The sequence below is a fragment of the Papaver somniferum genome, unplaced genomic scaffold (assembly GCF_003573695.1).
Source record: "Papaver somniferum cultivar HN1 unplaced genomic scaffold, ASM357369v1 unplaced-scaffold_15, whole genome shotgun sequence".
Classification (NCBI taxonomy): domain Eukaryota; kingdom Viridiplantae; phylum Streptophyta; class Magnoliopsida; order Ranunculales; family Papaveraceae; genus Papaver; species Papaver somniferum.
Window position 1 is genome coordinate 881,136 of NW_020624376.1, and position 17,710 is coordinate 898,845.

At 35.6% G+C, this 17,710-nt stretch overlaps 1 protein-coding gene across 1 annotated transcript; it reads right to left on the bottom strand.

The window, feature by feature from the left end:
- Positions 1-4,036: 4,036 nt before the first annotated feature.
- Positions 4,037-4,914, bottom strand: LOC113335557 (transcription factor WER-like). The gene is made up of 3 exons (XM_026581592.1): positions 4,711-4,914; positions 4,485-4,614; positions 4,037-4,388 (listed from the first exon to the last, which is right to left on the bottom strand). The coding sequence occupies exons 1-3, from the start codon at positions 4,859-4,861 to the stop codon at positions 4,037-4,039; spliced, it is 633 nt and encodes a 210-aa protein (XP_026437377.1). The 5' UTR covers positions 4,862-4,914.
- Between the last annotated feature and the right edge of the window lie 12,796 nt (positions 4,915-17,710).

A 17,710-nucleotide genomic window follows, 5' to 3' on the forward strand; every position in this document is an offset into this window, starting at 1 on the left:
CAAGAGTTTCCTCGGAAAGTACATACAACTCATCCCAAGTCATTTCATAAACCTCAGATTGCACATTTTCCCCTTCATTCTAAGACCACTAATCTTTTGTGCATCATCGGGAGTAATTGTCATCTCGCCAAAGGGGAGATGAAATGTGTAAGTCTCCGGACAATATCTCTCATTGAAGGTTGAGTTTGTAACTGCATCAAAATCCTCTTGTGCATAGAAAATAACAGGCCATAAACCAGAGCCTTGTACTAAAGGCACCACCTCAGGTGCCTCTTTGAAAATATCCCAATATGCGGCACTTTGGTATCTAAGTACGCGGACTGCATCCCTGTGATCCGGAGTCTCATAAATTCTCTTCGCCCATGACTCCTTGTAGCCAATCAACACTCTTCCACCATCTTACGGAAGACCATAGGGAAAACCATTCTCGCGAGCACGTATCACATTATCATCACTAGGAATGTGCTTACCTGTCTCCCTTGATCTAACAACTTTCTTCTTTCCTTTATCTTGTTTTTGTTGCGTTTCTTGTTGTAGTTCTTCTTGTGGTTCTTCCTCTTCATCATCACAATCTTTATCTTCATCATTGCCAGGCTCTTGTTCTTCTACAGGAAATGAGACACTTGCGTCAGTTCCCTTTTTCCATGCATGCAAGTTCTTTCTACCACCAGCTCGAGGTTTGGGAGTTTTCGAATTAGAAGGAGTCACTTCCATTGTTCTCCTCTTAAGCTTCTCTTTGAATTTTCCCGGATGGTTACTAAAACAAATGATACACCTTAATTAATTTTCTTAAAAAAATAAATATATTTCTACTACTAAACAAGATGATAAGTCACCTATAAATAGACGGGTTTATACCAAACATGTTAGCCATACACGGAGTAAAGTTCGGCGCATTCGATATTTATCGAAATGAGCCGAACAATCTAAGATAACATGTAAACGCACTGAAGTTCGGCTGATTATCATAAAAATTACGATGAGCCGAACATGTAGGTTCGGCTGATTCAATATTTAAAACACAATATACGTATCAGCCGAACTGTTCTTCGTCTGTAGAAAAAAATAGAGGTTCGGCTGATAAATGTCAGTTGAACAACACACTATAACCACTGAAACTGCAATGAATCATCGATTACATTCATCAAATGAATGAAATACGAAAGACCAAGCAATGGGTTTGTGGGAAATACCTTTCTATGTGCAATTTTAAGGAATCAGGGTCTATTTCTCGCTCTCCAACACCAACTAATCCACTATCCTCTTCCACTTCGTCTTTATCAAAAACCCTAGGTTGAGTTACTGCATAAACAACTCCTGGATTAAGCATCTTACCTGATCTAGCAACTCGCTTATAACGAGGTGGCATAATGTCTATGGGTTTAATCGAATTTGTTTTTGGTGATTCAACGTATTTTACTGATTTTTGAGAAGAAAATGAAGAAGAGAGAAGAAGGAGAAGAAAAAGATGGAAGAAGAAGAAGATGAATAAATTTGTTTTAAGTTTTGAATTAAACGGGTTAATTAGTGGGTTAATTAGTAATGGTTAATTAGTGGGAGGGTAGTTAATTAGGAGATGGTTAATTAGTGGGAGGGTAGTTAATTAGTGATGGTTAATTAGCGGGAGGATTTTAAGATTAGAATTTAATTTAGAGGAAGGGTAATAATGTAATTTAAACTATATAAGGGTATTGCAGTAACTTAAGCATCACTAGACACCCCATATCATGAATCTTTGGATGGCATAATAAGTTTGTATGCCCCAGAATTTTATTGTATGCCCCAAATGATGGTACTATTTTAAGCCAGTGGATCTAGACTCTAGAGGGCTATCCGGGATAAAGGCCATGTTGGCCCTCTCATAGGCCCAATCCTGAGTAGAGTACAATATAAATAATTTTACTTGACAAGGATAGTATGAACGAATCATTTCTAACCGGGTTTTTACTAACCCTACTAGATTGATGAGGGAATTTCGTGGAAAGACTCAATAATTTTTTTTTTTTTGAAATATGGGACTCAATGGTGGTCTAGGTTACATTTATCATTGAGATAGCTAATGGACAAGTGAGGCCTAGCCACTTCTCTCATTCGAGAATTCCATCCGACAACATAGAATTTTCCTTCTTTTTTCGACATACTTTGTAATCTAAAAAAAAAAAAATAACTCCTTGTACTCTTAAAATAAATGAGAAATATGAAAGAAAGAATCATCTGTTCACCAAAGTATATGAAAGAAAAAATATCCATTCACCTAAGTTATTGTTGTTTTTTTTGGTGCGCCTTATGTTTTGAATCGTGTTCTAAATTCAAAACAAAAAGAAACTCCTTAATTATGAACTATGATAAAACAGAAAAAACCCTGTTGTTTTAATGTATGCGAAAACAATAATAATGCTCCCCACCAATCTTTTGAAATTGGACCACATGCTCCTTTGTGCATGTTTTACCACATTTTGTCGCACAAATTTGATTAGTAGAATTGTTTCTATCGTAGACGTTGTTTTCAGCAGCAAGCTAAAACTATCACCATCAAGGCGCATGATAAATATAAAATCATGCTCCCTCCTGTAGGTGCATCAACATCATTGACCAGACCAGATCTGATAATGTTCTCTCCAGTGTTTTAAGTTTATTGCCACAAGATGCTCCGGACAGGTATCATGGGAACGGATTATTTTGAACCCGATTGGGTCCAAAAAACACACAAAAAAAGAAAGAAACAGGTTCATGTACAGTTTGCCAGGCTGGTCCCGTCCTCCATAGACCTGGACTCAGTTCTGTGGGAGTAGTAAAATGAATTTTGCAATGTTTCTTTGATGTTTGGAACTCTCAACATCATCTATATTTTTGTGACAATGATATATCATGACTGCTACCACACTTGGTTTGTACTGGACCTCATGCAGGTTTGTTGATGTTTTACCACACTTTGTACCGACCTCACCTCACCTCATGCATGTTTGTTTGTGTTTACCACACTTATTTGCGAACAAATATACCATAACTGTTGGAGGGGTTACTAAATTTAAATTTCAGAAGGTTAATAAATCCCATATAAACAAAATAATTCTCACCACTAATGGATTGGTAAATTTTCATAGAATTTTGTGAGTCTTGTAAAACCTTGATATATCATCATTAGTAAAATTGTTTTCATTGCAGACAGTAGATACTTGCATGTATTTTCTGTCGCTTTGTGTACTGTATACAAATTTGACAAATTAAAATCAAATCATTTTTAGTTTTCTTATATATTGGGATATTTTAGTAAAATAATATCTTAAAATACCTTTTTGGTTTTAACATTATAGGAAATGTCGTTGTTTTGCAAGTTAAAACTATCACATCAAGATGATAACTAAATCATGCTTCCCCCCTACAGATGCATCAACATCATTCACTAGAATTAATAATGAATTCTCTCTCATGGGTTTTAAGATTATTGTCCCAAGGTGCTTTGAGGCAAAATGAATGAGCATCATTGCCTATAAAATAAAATAAAATAAAAAGAGCATCATTAGGCCTATTTTTGCAATTTATATATTTGCTTTATGAATCTTGTTAGTTACTTGTCCTTTTTGGTGCACGCTCTGTGAGTCACATATGTGAGCATCGTAACCTTTTTTTGGTGCACGCCCTCACCTACGTGAACAACTTAACTTAATCTACGTTGAACGGATAAGTTAAGCTCATGTTACGTATTTTCTATCATTTTGATTGTTTTACAGTCTCAGAATAGATAATTTTTGCAACGCGGATCAACAAATTCTTAGATTGTTAATTTGTCTAAAAAAATAAAAAACTTAGAAATAGTCAGAAAATGGTTAAGGAAGATTGCCATACATGACATCAGGTTGACACTAACTAGTAGCTAAAAAAGGAAAGAAATGAATACTCTATTGGAAAATTGCACCAAAATTTGAATACATGGACAGAGTCTCTCAGAGAGGGAGAAGATTCAATTTTTTTCATACGAAAAAAAAACACACACACAAAGAAAAAAAGAAACCATTTATTGATCCAAATACATTTTTCATGAAAACCAGCATAAGACATCATTAACATCAAGAAATTGGCTCATCCACTCCATATTTGTTAAACCCTCACTAGAGAAATCGAAAAATTGGTCATCGGCATTAAAGCTAGTAGCATTAGTTTGCAATTCTCCGGCTTCACTAGAAGTAGCTTCTTCACTCACCTTTACATCTTCTTTCTCCAATTGCACTACTACTTTGGTTTCTTGCACCTCATTACACACTTGTGCTTTTGGACCTCTCCTTCTCTTCTTCTCTTGTTGTTGTATTTTCTTGCTCAAATGTGAATTCCAGTAGTTCTTAATTTCGTTATCGGTTCGACCTGGTAATCTTCCAGCAATCAAAGACCACCTGCACAAATGCTCACAGTAAGTCACTCAAATTGCGAGAATTCGACTAACCCGAAAACGAAACAAAACAATGAAGTTCAATTAGAAACTACTTTACCTGTTTCCCAAGAGTTTGTGCAGTCTAAGTATTAAATCTTCTTCTTGGTCAGAGATATTGCCTCTTTTGATATTTGGTCTTAAGTAGTTCATCCATCTTAATCTACAACTTTTCCCACATCTATTAAGTCCTGTCAAGATCAAATGCAACAACAACACCACCATTATTCATCAAGTATTACACAGTTTAAAGCATATGTTTGGACAACAACATGAAAATTACAAACCTGCTTTAGTTGCAACTGATTTCCATTTTCTTGGCCCATGAGTTTCAATGACTTGAGCTAATCTTTCATCTTCTTCAGTTGTCCATGCTCCTTTATTAACACTACTACTAGTACTCTTCTTAGTTGTTATTGCTTCGTTCTTCATAGCCATGAATGAGCCTTTGCTTACTATGGTGCTAAGAGAGAGTGGGGTGAGAGAGATGAAATGGGATGAAGTGTTTCGAGTTTGTATAAAATGGTGGGAAGTGAACCAACACATATCTTTATATGGAAGTGAGTGAGTGAGTAAGTGAGTGAGAAGCTATTAGTTGTACAGTAATCTAAAGCAGACAGATATATTCCGTTAATGATGAGTGAGTGAAAATTGAATAAGAAAAGTGACAAATCTTTGTATTTGAAATTCTTACTTTTCTTACTACCAAAAAAGCTGAAACGCAAGAATTATTTTTTCATTACATTTTTTTGCAAACCCCACATTGCATGTACTTTATTTTCATGATGAAAAAGTGATGCAAGTTTGGGTACTATTAAGGGGTTATTATTTGATGACCCCCACATTTGCAAGTGTGGGTTTGCATCGGAGTTAGGATCCAAATGATTTCAATGCAACAATCTGATTTGGATTTGTTTCTTCAAATGGAGAAGATGTTGGTAATGATAAGTGTTTTTGAGTTTAAGATTGTGACAGTGGTGGGTTAATAACTTAATAATGATGTTTGCAATCTCACTAGTTGCTCACGGTTGAGAGTGTTAGCTAGAGATTGGCATCATAATGATGATGATGATGATGGATCATAAAAATTATTGTGTAATTGATTTTTTGAGATTGCTATATGTAGGATTGGGATATTATTGAACCAAATGATGGTGTTTTGTCACCTTATGTTGTGAAATTGGGTAATCAAGTGTGTTTCCATGAAAGCTTGGAGTACTGTTGAAAATGATGTTGCTTAGGGATGCACTAGATTTGGAGTGCTCATTAATGACTTCACGCCAAGGTACTTAGGCCATACCAAACCACTAGATGCTGCATGCTTAGGGATGCTCAAGTTGAGAACAAAAAATGAAGGAACTCTAGTTCATCAATAGTGCAATCAACTTAGTTGGAAGTGGATGCTGCTTGGTATACAGTAGAGCTTCTAAGACTAGGTAGACTGCTCTCCATGACAATAGGCTCTAATTTTTTTTGAGTATTCTAGGTTGGTGAAAAGCCATTAGTGGCTTAATTAAACAAGTGATCATAGTCAAGGCGATCTTAAACAGGTCTCCGAACTACAGTACCGACCGTATTCCGTTGTCGGATTCGATAGATAAGTGTCCAAAAATTGATCGACCCTACCAATTGTATAATACTCTTACAGTTCTAACAGCCAGAAGCTTTCTGCTAGTCACATATTCCATCATTATCCGAATCTAAATCTTATCCTGGTTCCATTTTTGCAGCATAATTGAACTGTATCATGCAGATTTCTTGTAGTCATTGAACCAAATTAGGCAATTATTTTTGGGTCATGCCTGTATTTTGTCAGTTCACTTATGAAAACAATGCAATGACAGTAGTAGTGCAAGTATCTGGTATACTTATACTGGCGTGTAGTGCCAGTGATAACTGTCTTCTATACTTTGATCAGGGGAAAAAAGACCCATTTTCAGTCTTGTAGATTGATGCTTGAGTTTGACCGCTCTTGTACTTGATTTCGTCTTTTTTATACGTACGTCTTTTTGTGGTTCATACAGTATATACTCATTTATTGATTGATGGTACCTAACTTGCTTGTTCCAGCAATATAGGACTATTGCTAGCTAGACACACAATAGGGGGAATTGATCTATTTAGAATTGTTGTGCGCTCTAAATTCTTTTAAAAGAAAATCAACTTAATTAATTTCTTAATAGAAAAAAGAAAAAGAAAAATACGGAGAGATACACCGGAATCTCCTGAAGAAACAACCAGAAAAGAAAAAATAAAAGAAATTTGATAGAAAAAAGGAAGCGAAAGAGTACATCTACCGGTTCAACCATTTCGTCCCGAAAATTCTTTTCAGCATCTTTTAAGTAAATTTCGTGTTTTGGTTTAGCATTTTTCTTTTCAAAACCACTCAAAATAGAATGAAAACCATCTGAGGAGGGAGAACTTGATGTCACCTTACCTGGAGTAGAGTCTATAAGCATGTTTTCCCAAACCGGTGATTATGAATATGCAGAATAGTCATCATGTTCATTATCATCTAATTATGTGGCTAGCTTGCTAAATCTATTAATGTCGGCAGTAATATCCACAACTTACTTATGAGAGGAGGTCTATTTCTGTTTCTTGCTTTTTGTGAATAAATGTCACCTTGGGCTGAGAGGAGGCCTTTCTATATGATGTAAAAATGAATGTTATGTTTTCTCTCTCCTTAAAATCAATTTTATTTTCAATTGAATAATAATTATATAAATTTTCCAATTGCTTTCAATTTATTACAATCGAAATATCAAATTCTAATTATAATCCTTCAATTGCGATCGTCTGAATTCAGTTTCGAATATTTTCTAATTAACTCGAACTTCCTTCTTCTAGCTCAGATCTTAGTCTTTTTGGGCTAGCTTTGAGCAAGGAGTTTTAGTTTTTGATGATTAAAAGTAGTCTAATTTATAATTTTAGGTTTTGCTTTTGTTGTTTTTGGTGTCTATGGACACATTCCTTTGCTATTTGGGTGATTTTTTCTTCGTTTTTAGGACGATTTTCTCTTCGCTCTAATAGAGATTCTCTAAGAACTCCATGGTGTTTCTTGGCCTGCTATTGTCGATTCATCAAGAACATCAATGATTCTGCTCGGATTCGCTTTGGATTCATCTTCAACAAGAGGGATTTAGGACATCCGAATTCCTTTGGATCTACAAGATTTTTGGCAAAATACTCAATTTTATTTGGAGCATCTCTATATTGAAAAAGATAATTATTTTAAATGGTGTTGAATCCGGTTCACACCATCATTCGTCAGTACTACTTGTACGAAACTTGGGTATCTTGCGGTACATGACTATTTCTCTTCACGATGTATTTGTACTTGGTGTCTCCATTTGCATTTGAGTATACATTATCTTGTATTTTGGTGTTTTTGATAATTTTGTAAGGAACCATATAATCACTATTTGGTTTTAATGAATTGAAATGTGATGTCTACAAAAAAAAACAAAAAAAAAAAACTATAACTTGTGTGACTTTCTTCTCATTTCTTTTAATTATCTTACTTCAAATTCACCATATGGACACATAGGAATACCAGGGATATGCATGCATTGCGTTTCGCGATATGTCCTAGTAAAAAATGGGTTGTTCAAGTATGGGATACGTACCCATTTTCTTAGGCGTGTCTGTACTTGACAGAGACACCCCAAAGAAAGTCGACTCTTTAAGTATCGATTCATTAAGCAATGGAAATGATGGCAAGGAATCTAATGATATATATGCATGTGTTAAATTGGTGAGTTTGAGAACTTCACGTGCATGTTGTACCTCTACGTAGAAGAAGAATATGCAATATCTCAGTCTGAAATAAGAAAATCAAAACATCAGTAAAAAGATGATTCAACAAAAAACAAAATAAAAAAGAGAGAAGAAATAAAAGTGATAGATTTCCTTTAACATAATACGAAAAGGTAGATAAACATATTTCTGTCTGACTGAGACCTGGTCATAAGGTTATGTGCTGTATGACCATGGGCCATACCAAGGGTCTTCAATTATCACGCTTGGTTGAGCGTTTGGAGGACAAGAACACTACCGATGTAAAGTGTTTATAAGCTTACTCTTTGTACCTCATGCATATGCGTTTCTTTTTCGTCTTTCAGAGAAGCATAATTCGGTAAAGACCAGGATTGGAAATAAAAAGGAGGTGAAAGAAAATGATTTCATTGCATGGAGGTAAAACACATGAATCAAAAGACTAATGTCTTGGTGTTTGTGTGAACACATATATATAGATAATTCTGATCACAAGTGGAGGTTGTTGCACCCATTTACCCTAAGCTGTTGTTTCCCTAATACCACCCTTTAATCTTTATATGCATTTATATAGAATATCTTTCGAGATCAAAGATAACAGAAAACAAAAAAAAATATATTGTAGAAAATATACATAAGTAGGCCGTGGAGTTAATTGGCAAAGCAAAAATAACTAGACATGTCTTTACCATTGCTCATAAATAACCTGTTGGGGATAAATATTGTGATGTGAAAGGCGTGACGATACCACGGCAAAGATAGTTAGCTAGCTTCAAGAATAATGAATGATTCCACTAGGGTTTAGGGATACGTATTCCGTTAGTAACAGGGACGACCTTCCCAATATATATACCAAAAGTTTGCCTAAAATTTGAATATCCCGGAGTACCATCTGATTCTTAAAGATGCCTATATAGGCTTTCAAACCTGACTAATTCACAAATTTGTAGTACTTCTTTCAATCAGTATAAGAATCAGTCAAATCTGATTGACCACGACTAGGGGAATCACCCAGCTCTAAAGATAAGCACCAAAAGTTTCCCTAAAAATTTGAATATCCACCGACTAATCTGATTCTTAAAGATGCCTCTTCTTTCAATAGGCTTTCAAAAAAAAAAGAAATCTGACCATTTAGTTAAATAAAAAATTGTACTACTAACCTTCTATAGAGAAGAATATCAGTCAAAGTTGATTGACCGATCTGTTCCAACTTTCTCTTCTACTTTCCTAGTTGACTCAAATTCAAAGTGTGTTTGTACCTTTAAAGTGTATATATTTCCCATTTTGTAATCCAAAGTCACTTAGAACCACATTTTATGTTTAAAGATTCCATTTTTTTTTATGTTAGTGTAACCCATAATCACAATACTTCCTTTGTTTTAAAACTTTCATGATTTCATTTCTTTATTTTTGCCTTTCTCATTCTCCAACCATATGGTCACATCACAGGTAAAAAACACACACACACACACAAAAACCCTACATTTTACTCTCAAACATGCATGTTACACAAAATGATTATTACAATGAAAAGAAGATACAATGAATCATTTTTTACTGTTTGGGGTTCATGGGAATGCATGATAATCATGTTTGTGTTAGTGTTTTGATAAGAAAATCTAGCACTTTATCATTATTGATATGGCTTTGGTCCTGTTTGGATATTCTTAAAGCACAAAGAAAAGATAGATTTTAACTACCTTTAGTGACACAAACTAAAGTTTTTATCTTTGTGTAGCTTCCATAATTAGTGAAGAAAATCTGTTCTTAAAATGTGTAGTAAGACTGAATTTTTTAACATTTCAAACACTGAAAATGGGGAATCTTCTTTTGCTTTGGATATCAAATGATAGCAACACACATCAGCAACGTGAATAAATCAGATTTTTAGGTGTACGTATTGTTACCAATTATGGCAAGCACTTGCAGCAATATACACTCGAGTGTACTCAAATAATCATTGTGGTGCGACTGTACTAATACCAATGCAGGAAGGAAGAAACCAAGAGAACGTATCTAATCACTTGCAAACAAACAGAATATTAGGGTGTACGTACGTTTGTTGTTGCCAGTGCCTGCCTCATTTACCCTGCCTCTTGCAACCACTATGGTTGTTTAAACATTGTTACCAGGGGTTACCAAACTCTACAGGGTTAAAAGATGATTGTTGTCTGGTTTTGTAGCCCCGTGGAATTTTGTAAGCCCCAGTAGCAGCCTTGACTCTTTGGGTAGAGTATAACTTCAGAAGAAGAATAAAGAACTTATTATGAAGCTAGAAACCTTGTTTTCCGGTTGATTTCTACACTATGCCCTTACAACAAGTCTTACAATTTTGATAATTCCCTTCTAAACTAGGTGATGCATATGAGTTTGAGTTGTTGTTTGGAAGATCAAGTCTTATGGTAAAAACTTTATTATTATTCCAAAGGTGGGAAGTACTACGGGGCCTCTTATGGTGGTGCTCTAAGAGTCGTTGATTGATTCATAGAGATTAAGGGTATCAACTTCCCCCGTTTAGCTATCAGACCCAGCGGAAATTGGAATTCCAAACTTCCCTGGAACATACTTTTGGATGCGAGGAGTTTGAACCCACTCTGAAGCCATAACACCTGCCCAATCCATAGTTTTTATGGAAAACCTTTGCATTGGAGCACCATAAGACTGAGGGAAGCATGTTAATGTGAGGGAGTGAAAAATGATTTGTGAGGGAGGATGCTAATTTCTCTGGCAACATAAGACTGAGGGAAGCATGTTAATGTGAGGGAGTGAAAAATGATTTGTGAGGGAGGATGCTAATTTCTCTGGCAACATATATCCCATAAAGGTTAGAATTGGGAAGTGCAATTTCCAAATGTCATTTCTAAGCGAAGTAATGTTGGAGAGACTTTTTATTTGGAAAAGAGGTGCTTATGGTATGCCAAATTAGAAACAAATGCTCCTCTAAGAGCATCCACAGTGGGCGAGTATAACCAAATTTATGGGATGAGATCCTAACACAGTGGGACGGAGTAAAGATCAAATTTGGACCAAAGACCAAATTCCAGACCAAATATGGTCGCGACCAAATCCCAAATTCTGATATAGTCGGGCGTAAACTTAAATTACGTTTGATGTTGGGCGTAACATAAATTTACGCTTGTTAACGGGCGTAAACCAAATTTACGTATGTTGGTGGGGCGGAATTTAAATTTACGTTTGTTGTGGGCGTAACATAAATTTACGCCTGATGAGACGGACAGAAGAATTCCGCACGTTGCCAGGCGGACACCAAATTTCCGCCTGTCTGAGGCGGACACCAGATTTCCGCCTGTACGGGGCGGACACGAAATTTCCGCCTGTCTGGGGAGGACACCAAAATTCCGCCCCTCCCAAACGAACTTTTTTTTTACGCCTGAGAAAAATTATGAAACATGAAATGAAATTTTTGAACGTTAGAATGATAAATTTTTCGAACGTTGGCGTTGGATTGCGTAGCAGATTTTTGACCGTTGGTAAGATATTTATATCTTTCGAACGTTTGAAATTGAATGTTAATAACGGGTTTATTTTATACCTATATATACCACATGAATTCCTTTCACATTTTTATATCATTCATTTGTATTCGCCAAGAAAAAAATAGTATCAGGAAGAAAAAATAGTTTTCCATATTTCAAATCATTTTGAAAATTTTCATCGAATCGTTTTTAATGTCAACACCACGAATAGCAAGAGGTCCAAATTTTACGACAATCGAAGATGTCACGATGTGTAAAATTCATTTATCAATATCTCAAGATCCCGGCGTTGGAGCCGATCAATCAGAGATTGCGTTGTGGACTCGTATCAAGGATGATATTGAAGCTCATTTACCGGATAAACCAGAGCGGTCTTGGAGTTCCTGGCAAAAACGATTTCAGGGAATAAGTAAAGAAGTGGCGTTGTTTTCGGCAAAACAGGCGGAAGTGGAAGGTGAATATCATACGGGATGGGGTCCGGAAATGACCGTGAGTATTCTCTCTGTTTTGAAACAATTATTTTCTAATATTGAGATGCCCATGAACCTAATTGTTTTTAAAAACATTAACAGCTCGAAGAAGTAAACAAACGGTTTAAGGAATGCAATCATGGAAGAAAATTTAGGCACGAAGAGTGCTACCCAATTGTCATAGAAAATATAAAATATAATCGTCGATCGACTTTTGTTTTTGATACGACGCACGATTTGGATAGTAGCGTGAATACCGAGGAAGATGGCACTCAAGTCGAGTCCGGTAACGACACAGATAAAGGAGACATAGAGAATACATACCTTCGTCAGATGGGAAAAAAAGCAGCTAAACGATTGAAGAAAACCGGGCGAGAGAAATCCAACAGCCAAGAGGAATTGATGGGAATAATTATTACAGCAAGAAAATTTCAATTCTCATTACCGGGAACAATCAAGATTCAAGATGGAACAAAAAAAGGCCGAGTTTGCACAAAAACAAGCTGAGCATGCGGCTAAAATAGCCAAGGAGGTCGCAGACGATGAATTTCGCATCATGATGATGGATCTTTCCAAATTGGATCATGTACAAAAGGAGTACTTCGAACTTCGAAAGGCTTTAATAGTACGGGACAAAAGGAGCCAATTATAATCGTCAAAACGGGATAGTTCGAACCTTAAGTATTAAGTCTAATAAGTGATAATAGTTTTAGTAGTTTATTTACGTTTTAATATGTATTAATTTTGTCATTAGTCGTATTATTATGTAATATTTGGGATTTAATTTTATCTTCATTTAATTTAATCAACTTTAACTTATTTTGTAACATCTTACTTTAATTTACCAAGTGATGAGTATATGAAATAGAGTTAATACATTTCTTCGAAATTATTCGTTAAAATAAAATCACATAATTTTTTCATATGGGAAACAACATTTAATTTCAATATTTTTCCTCGTCTCCAACCTTTTAATTCCCATATTCTGCCCATATATGTTCGATTAAGTCATCGCGCAAGCGAATATGCCTATCTTTGCTGCGCATATGACGTCGGCGTTGCTCAGCTCTAATTTGGGAAAACTCCTCACTGTTGCCTCTTAATATATTAACCGGTGTCGGGTTGCTACGATGATCATAAACATGTGGCCATTCACCGGGTAGACGCTCATCCTCGACTATCATATTATGTAAGATAATACACGTTTTCATGATATAGGCAAGCACATCTGGATTCCACATTCTAGCAGGTTGTTTGATGATTCCAAACTGTTGTTGAAGTACACCAAATCCCCGCTCTACGTCTTTTCTTGCACCCTCTTGCATCGCTGAAAATATCTCTTTTTTCCTACCAAGCGGATGTTTAAACGCCATAATAATAGTAGCAATTTCTGGATATATTCCATCACCTAGATAATACGGCATGTCATAAGAATGACCGTTTACCACATAGTTCACCGGTGGTGCTTTTCCCGTGACCAGACTTCGAAAAACATATGAACGGTTCATCACATTAATATCGTTGTTAGAGCCTGGCATACCAAAAAATGCATGCCAAAACCATAGATCATACGACACCACCGCCTCCAACACGATACTTTCGCTCCCTTTATACGCGGTGTAAGCCCCTGATTCGGCAGACGGACATTTATCCCATTTCCAATGCATGCAATCTAGGCTACCTATCATCCCTGGAAATCCTCTATCTTTGTTTTGGTTGAGCAACAACTCAACATCACCAGCCGTAGGTTCACGCAAATATTCTTTCCCATACACATTGACAATCGACTTGCAGAACCTCCGAGTTGCTTCCAACACCGTGGTTTCGCCTATGCGTAAGTACTCGTCTATTGCATCTGCCGCACATCCATAAGCTAACATTCGCACCGCTGCAGTTACTTTTTGATGAGGGTTTAATCCTAAAACTCCACACGCATCGGGCCTTTGCACAAAATATCTGTCTTCGGCTGTAACACCTTCCACTATTCTGTTAAACAATTGTCGACGCATCCTGAATCTTCTGCGAAAAACATTAGGTGGTTGGTTTGGATACGGAGAAAAATAGTCGTTCCACAGAAGTTCAGCACCAGTCTCACGATCTCTTGGTATTTTGATACGAGTTTGAGGCCATTTAGAATTGGTAACAAGGACTCCCATACTAACGGCCATGTTATTTTGCATAATTGCTATTGAATCATCATCCGAGGAATAAAAACTACTATTAGAAAGAAGAAGAAGATGAAACAGAAGAACAATAGTGAGCGGTATTCTCATATGCTTCCATATTCTATGCGAATCAGAATAAGTGTGTGATTGTAAAAAGAGGTGTGTTGGTATTTATAGAGTGAGTGACGGAGATCACATGCTTCCATTTTGTAACATCTTACTTTAATAAATAAAATAACATAAAGTATTTGACAAATTTTGTAAACTGTTTGTCAGTGAGGTGTTTGTCGTATTGAAATGACTAGTCGGTGAAATTTGATAAAGTATTGAACTGACTACTCGCTGAAATTTGATTGCCTATTGAAATGACTACTCGCTGAAATTTGATTGCCTATTGAAATGACTACTCGTTGAAATGACTACTCGCTGAAATTTGATTGCCTATTGAAATGACTACTCGCTGAAATTTGATTGCCTATTGAAATGACTACTCACGGACTACACATAACAAAGATAAATAACATAATAAATGTCTAGTATGACTACACATAACAAAGATAAATAACATAATAAATTCAAAGCTAAACCATATAAATAGTCATCACCGGCTAAACATTTCCCGTATCCGGAGGTGCCGATCGCGGTGGGATAAAAGCCGTTCTCGGAATGGGCCTGACCGAGGACGTTGAAGATGATCCTTGACTCATAGAACTCCACACTTGTGGGGGCAATGTGGGGGAAAAGGCGCCGAATCCAATGGAAGGTTGGATGGTGTGTGGCGTTCGGAAAAGAGACAGTTGATACTCCAATTCCGTGATCTTATTATTCTGGTTTCCTATAAGTTCATCTTTCGCTAATAGACACTCCATCCTATCTTTCGTTTCTCGTAATGTAAAATCTCGAAATTGTTTAGTAAAATCAGCATATTCTTGGAATAATGCATAACTATACCTGCCCTGTCATGAAAAAATGAGATAGATGAGATTTTTTTTTTTTTTTGAAATAAGCAATGTAAAGTTGAACGAACACTTACGGGCGATAATTGTTGTTGCGGTGGAATAAGAACATGTTCATCTGGTTTTCCAAGTTCGGTAGAATAGAAGTCACCGCTGTACCCAAATGTTTGGACCTCCCAATCAGGATGTGTCACATATTTTCTGAAATTAGTAACCTTTTTCCAATACTCTAAATATACTTCATACTGCACAACTTGCACCACCTCGGTTGCATCAACAAAACCGTCCGCTAGCAGGAGTTTTGCTTGGTCATCACCCAAATGCCCAATAATTACATGTAGTCTCATGGGAACAGCAAACGAGGGATGGTTTTGCCTCCAACATCTTTCTCCTAAATAAACATTATGCTGTATAACCAAAAAAGGAATATAATTGTAGTGAGTACGTTATTAATTAGATAAATAACGAAAAATAAAAAACTATGTTATTGACGATTAATATTAATGATATAATATAAAAAATCATGTCTAACTCACAACGCCATTCCAAGAAAATATCCATCTCGAGTCCGACAGCTTCCTAGCAGACTTTCCCATCTCAGAACTGAGGACGTCGGTGTATGATTCCCATGGGTGCCATGTCACTTGGTCAATCGTCAGCTGATTCAGTAAAATCCTACAACGAATAATATCATTCTGACACCTCCTTCCATTCCATCTGGAAATTACAGGCCATTTCTGTTCATTACCGTTCATTGAGATGTCTGGTCGACATATGCCTAGGTATTCATACCCCCAAAACTAGTCCATAAAATTAATGAATCAAATTAATATATCCAAGGAAATAAACTTAAATGAAAATATACTTTACGTTGAAAATTAAAATAAAATCGATTACCAAAATACCTCTAATATTTGGAAGGGCCCGCTTAGTGCCTTCTGTTGTTTCCTACAAGCTTGTCGGAGACCTGCATACAATCTCGAAAAGGCACTACCGCCCCAGTCAAGGTCTTGTATTTTATCAATTTCTTCGAAAGCAGCTAACCATCCAGCATCAATATAGTTCTTTGCATTAGGAAAGAAAAATTGACCCAAAACATACATAAAAAAGGCAATTGCTATTCTATGGGCGAGGAGAGAATCTTCATTAGCCGCCACCAACTTATCTTCTTTGAAGTATGAGCTTAAATATGTAATTGTAATTGAGTTTGATATCCACGACGCGCCTCTTGTTCCCTGTGTGATATCCGGAAAAATCTTCTCACGGACATAGTCAAATTGGTATAGGCTCGAATCATACGGAACTACATAACCATCACCGATACTCAGTCCAGTTAACATGACCCAATCTAATGGCGTGAACCCCATCTCACCAAATGGAAAATGGAACGTGTTGGTTGTATCCCAAAACCTCTCAACAATATAATCAACAACGGCATGTTGGGTAACGTTACACTCTATGTTCAACAATTTTTCCCACCCCGCTTTTTCAATCAAATATTTAACTCTAGGACAATGTATTGAAATAAATTTATAATAATGAATTACCGATGCCAGACATCCACGATGTTTAAACTTAAATGTTGGTGCGTCTGAAAATGTAATGTCTTCAGTAGCGTGCGGCTTATCATCTTCCACTATAGGAAACCTCCCTAACCCGGGGACGTCGACCTCCTCAATTTGACCGGTAGAGATTAAGTTGTAATCAGCTTCGGTAGATTTTTGTCTCTTGTTGGTCTTTTGGCGACCACTAAACCTCGATATAAACTTGTTCATTCTACGCACAAACATGTTAAATACAATTTCATAATTAAAAGACCAATCCACGAACCATAATAGACATAAATTTAACCGAACAAAATTTCAACATCATAAAATTTCATAAACATAAATTTAACCAAAAAAATAATTATCCAATTAACTATATTTATAACTATTTATAATTAACAAAAAATTCAATTAAAATACGAAACTAAACTAACAAAAAGATAAATTAAATTAAATCACGTAACTAAATTAACAAAAAATAATTATCCAATTAACTATATTTATAACTATTTATAATTAACAAAAAAATAAATTAAATTACGAAATTAAATTAACAAAAAAATATATTAAATTAAATCACGTAACTAAATTAACAAAAAATAATTATCCAATTATTAATATTTATAACTATTAAATAAAACAAAAAATTAAATTAAATTACGATTAACCCAATTTTAATAAGATTTGATTAACCCGATATGATATAAAGTCTGATTCAATTTTCAACGTAAAAACCCTAAAAAAATTCGAACAAAAAATACATTACCTGCGCATATTATTACACAAATTGAAATAAATTCGAACAAAAAATACAATACATGATATTATTATTACACAAATTGAATAAAGAAAGTAGAAAATACATACCTTATAAT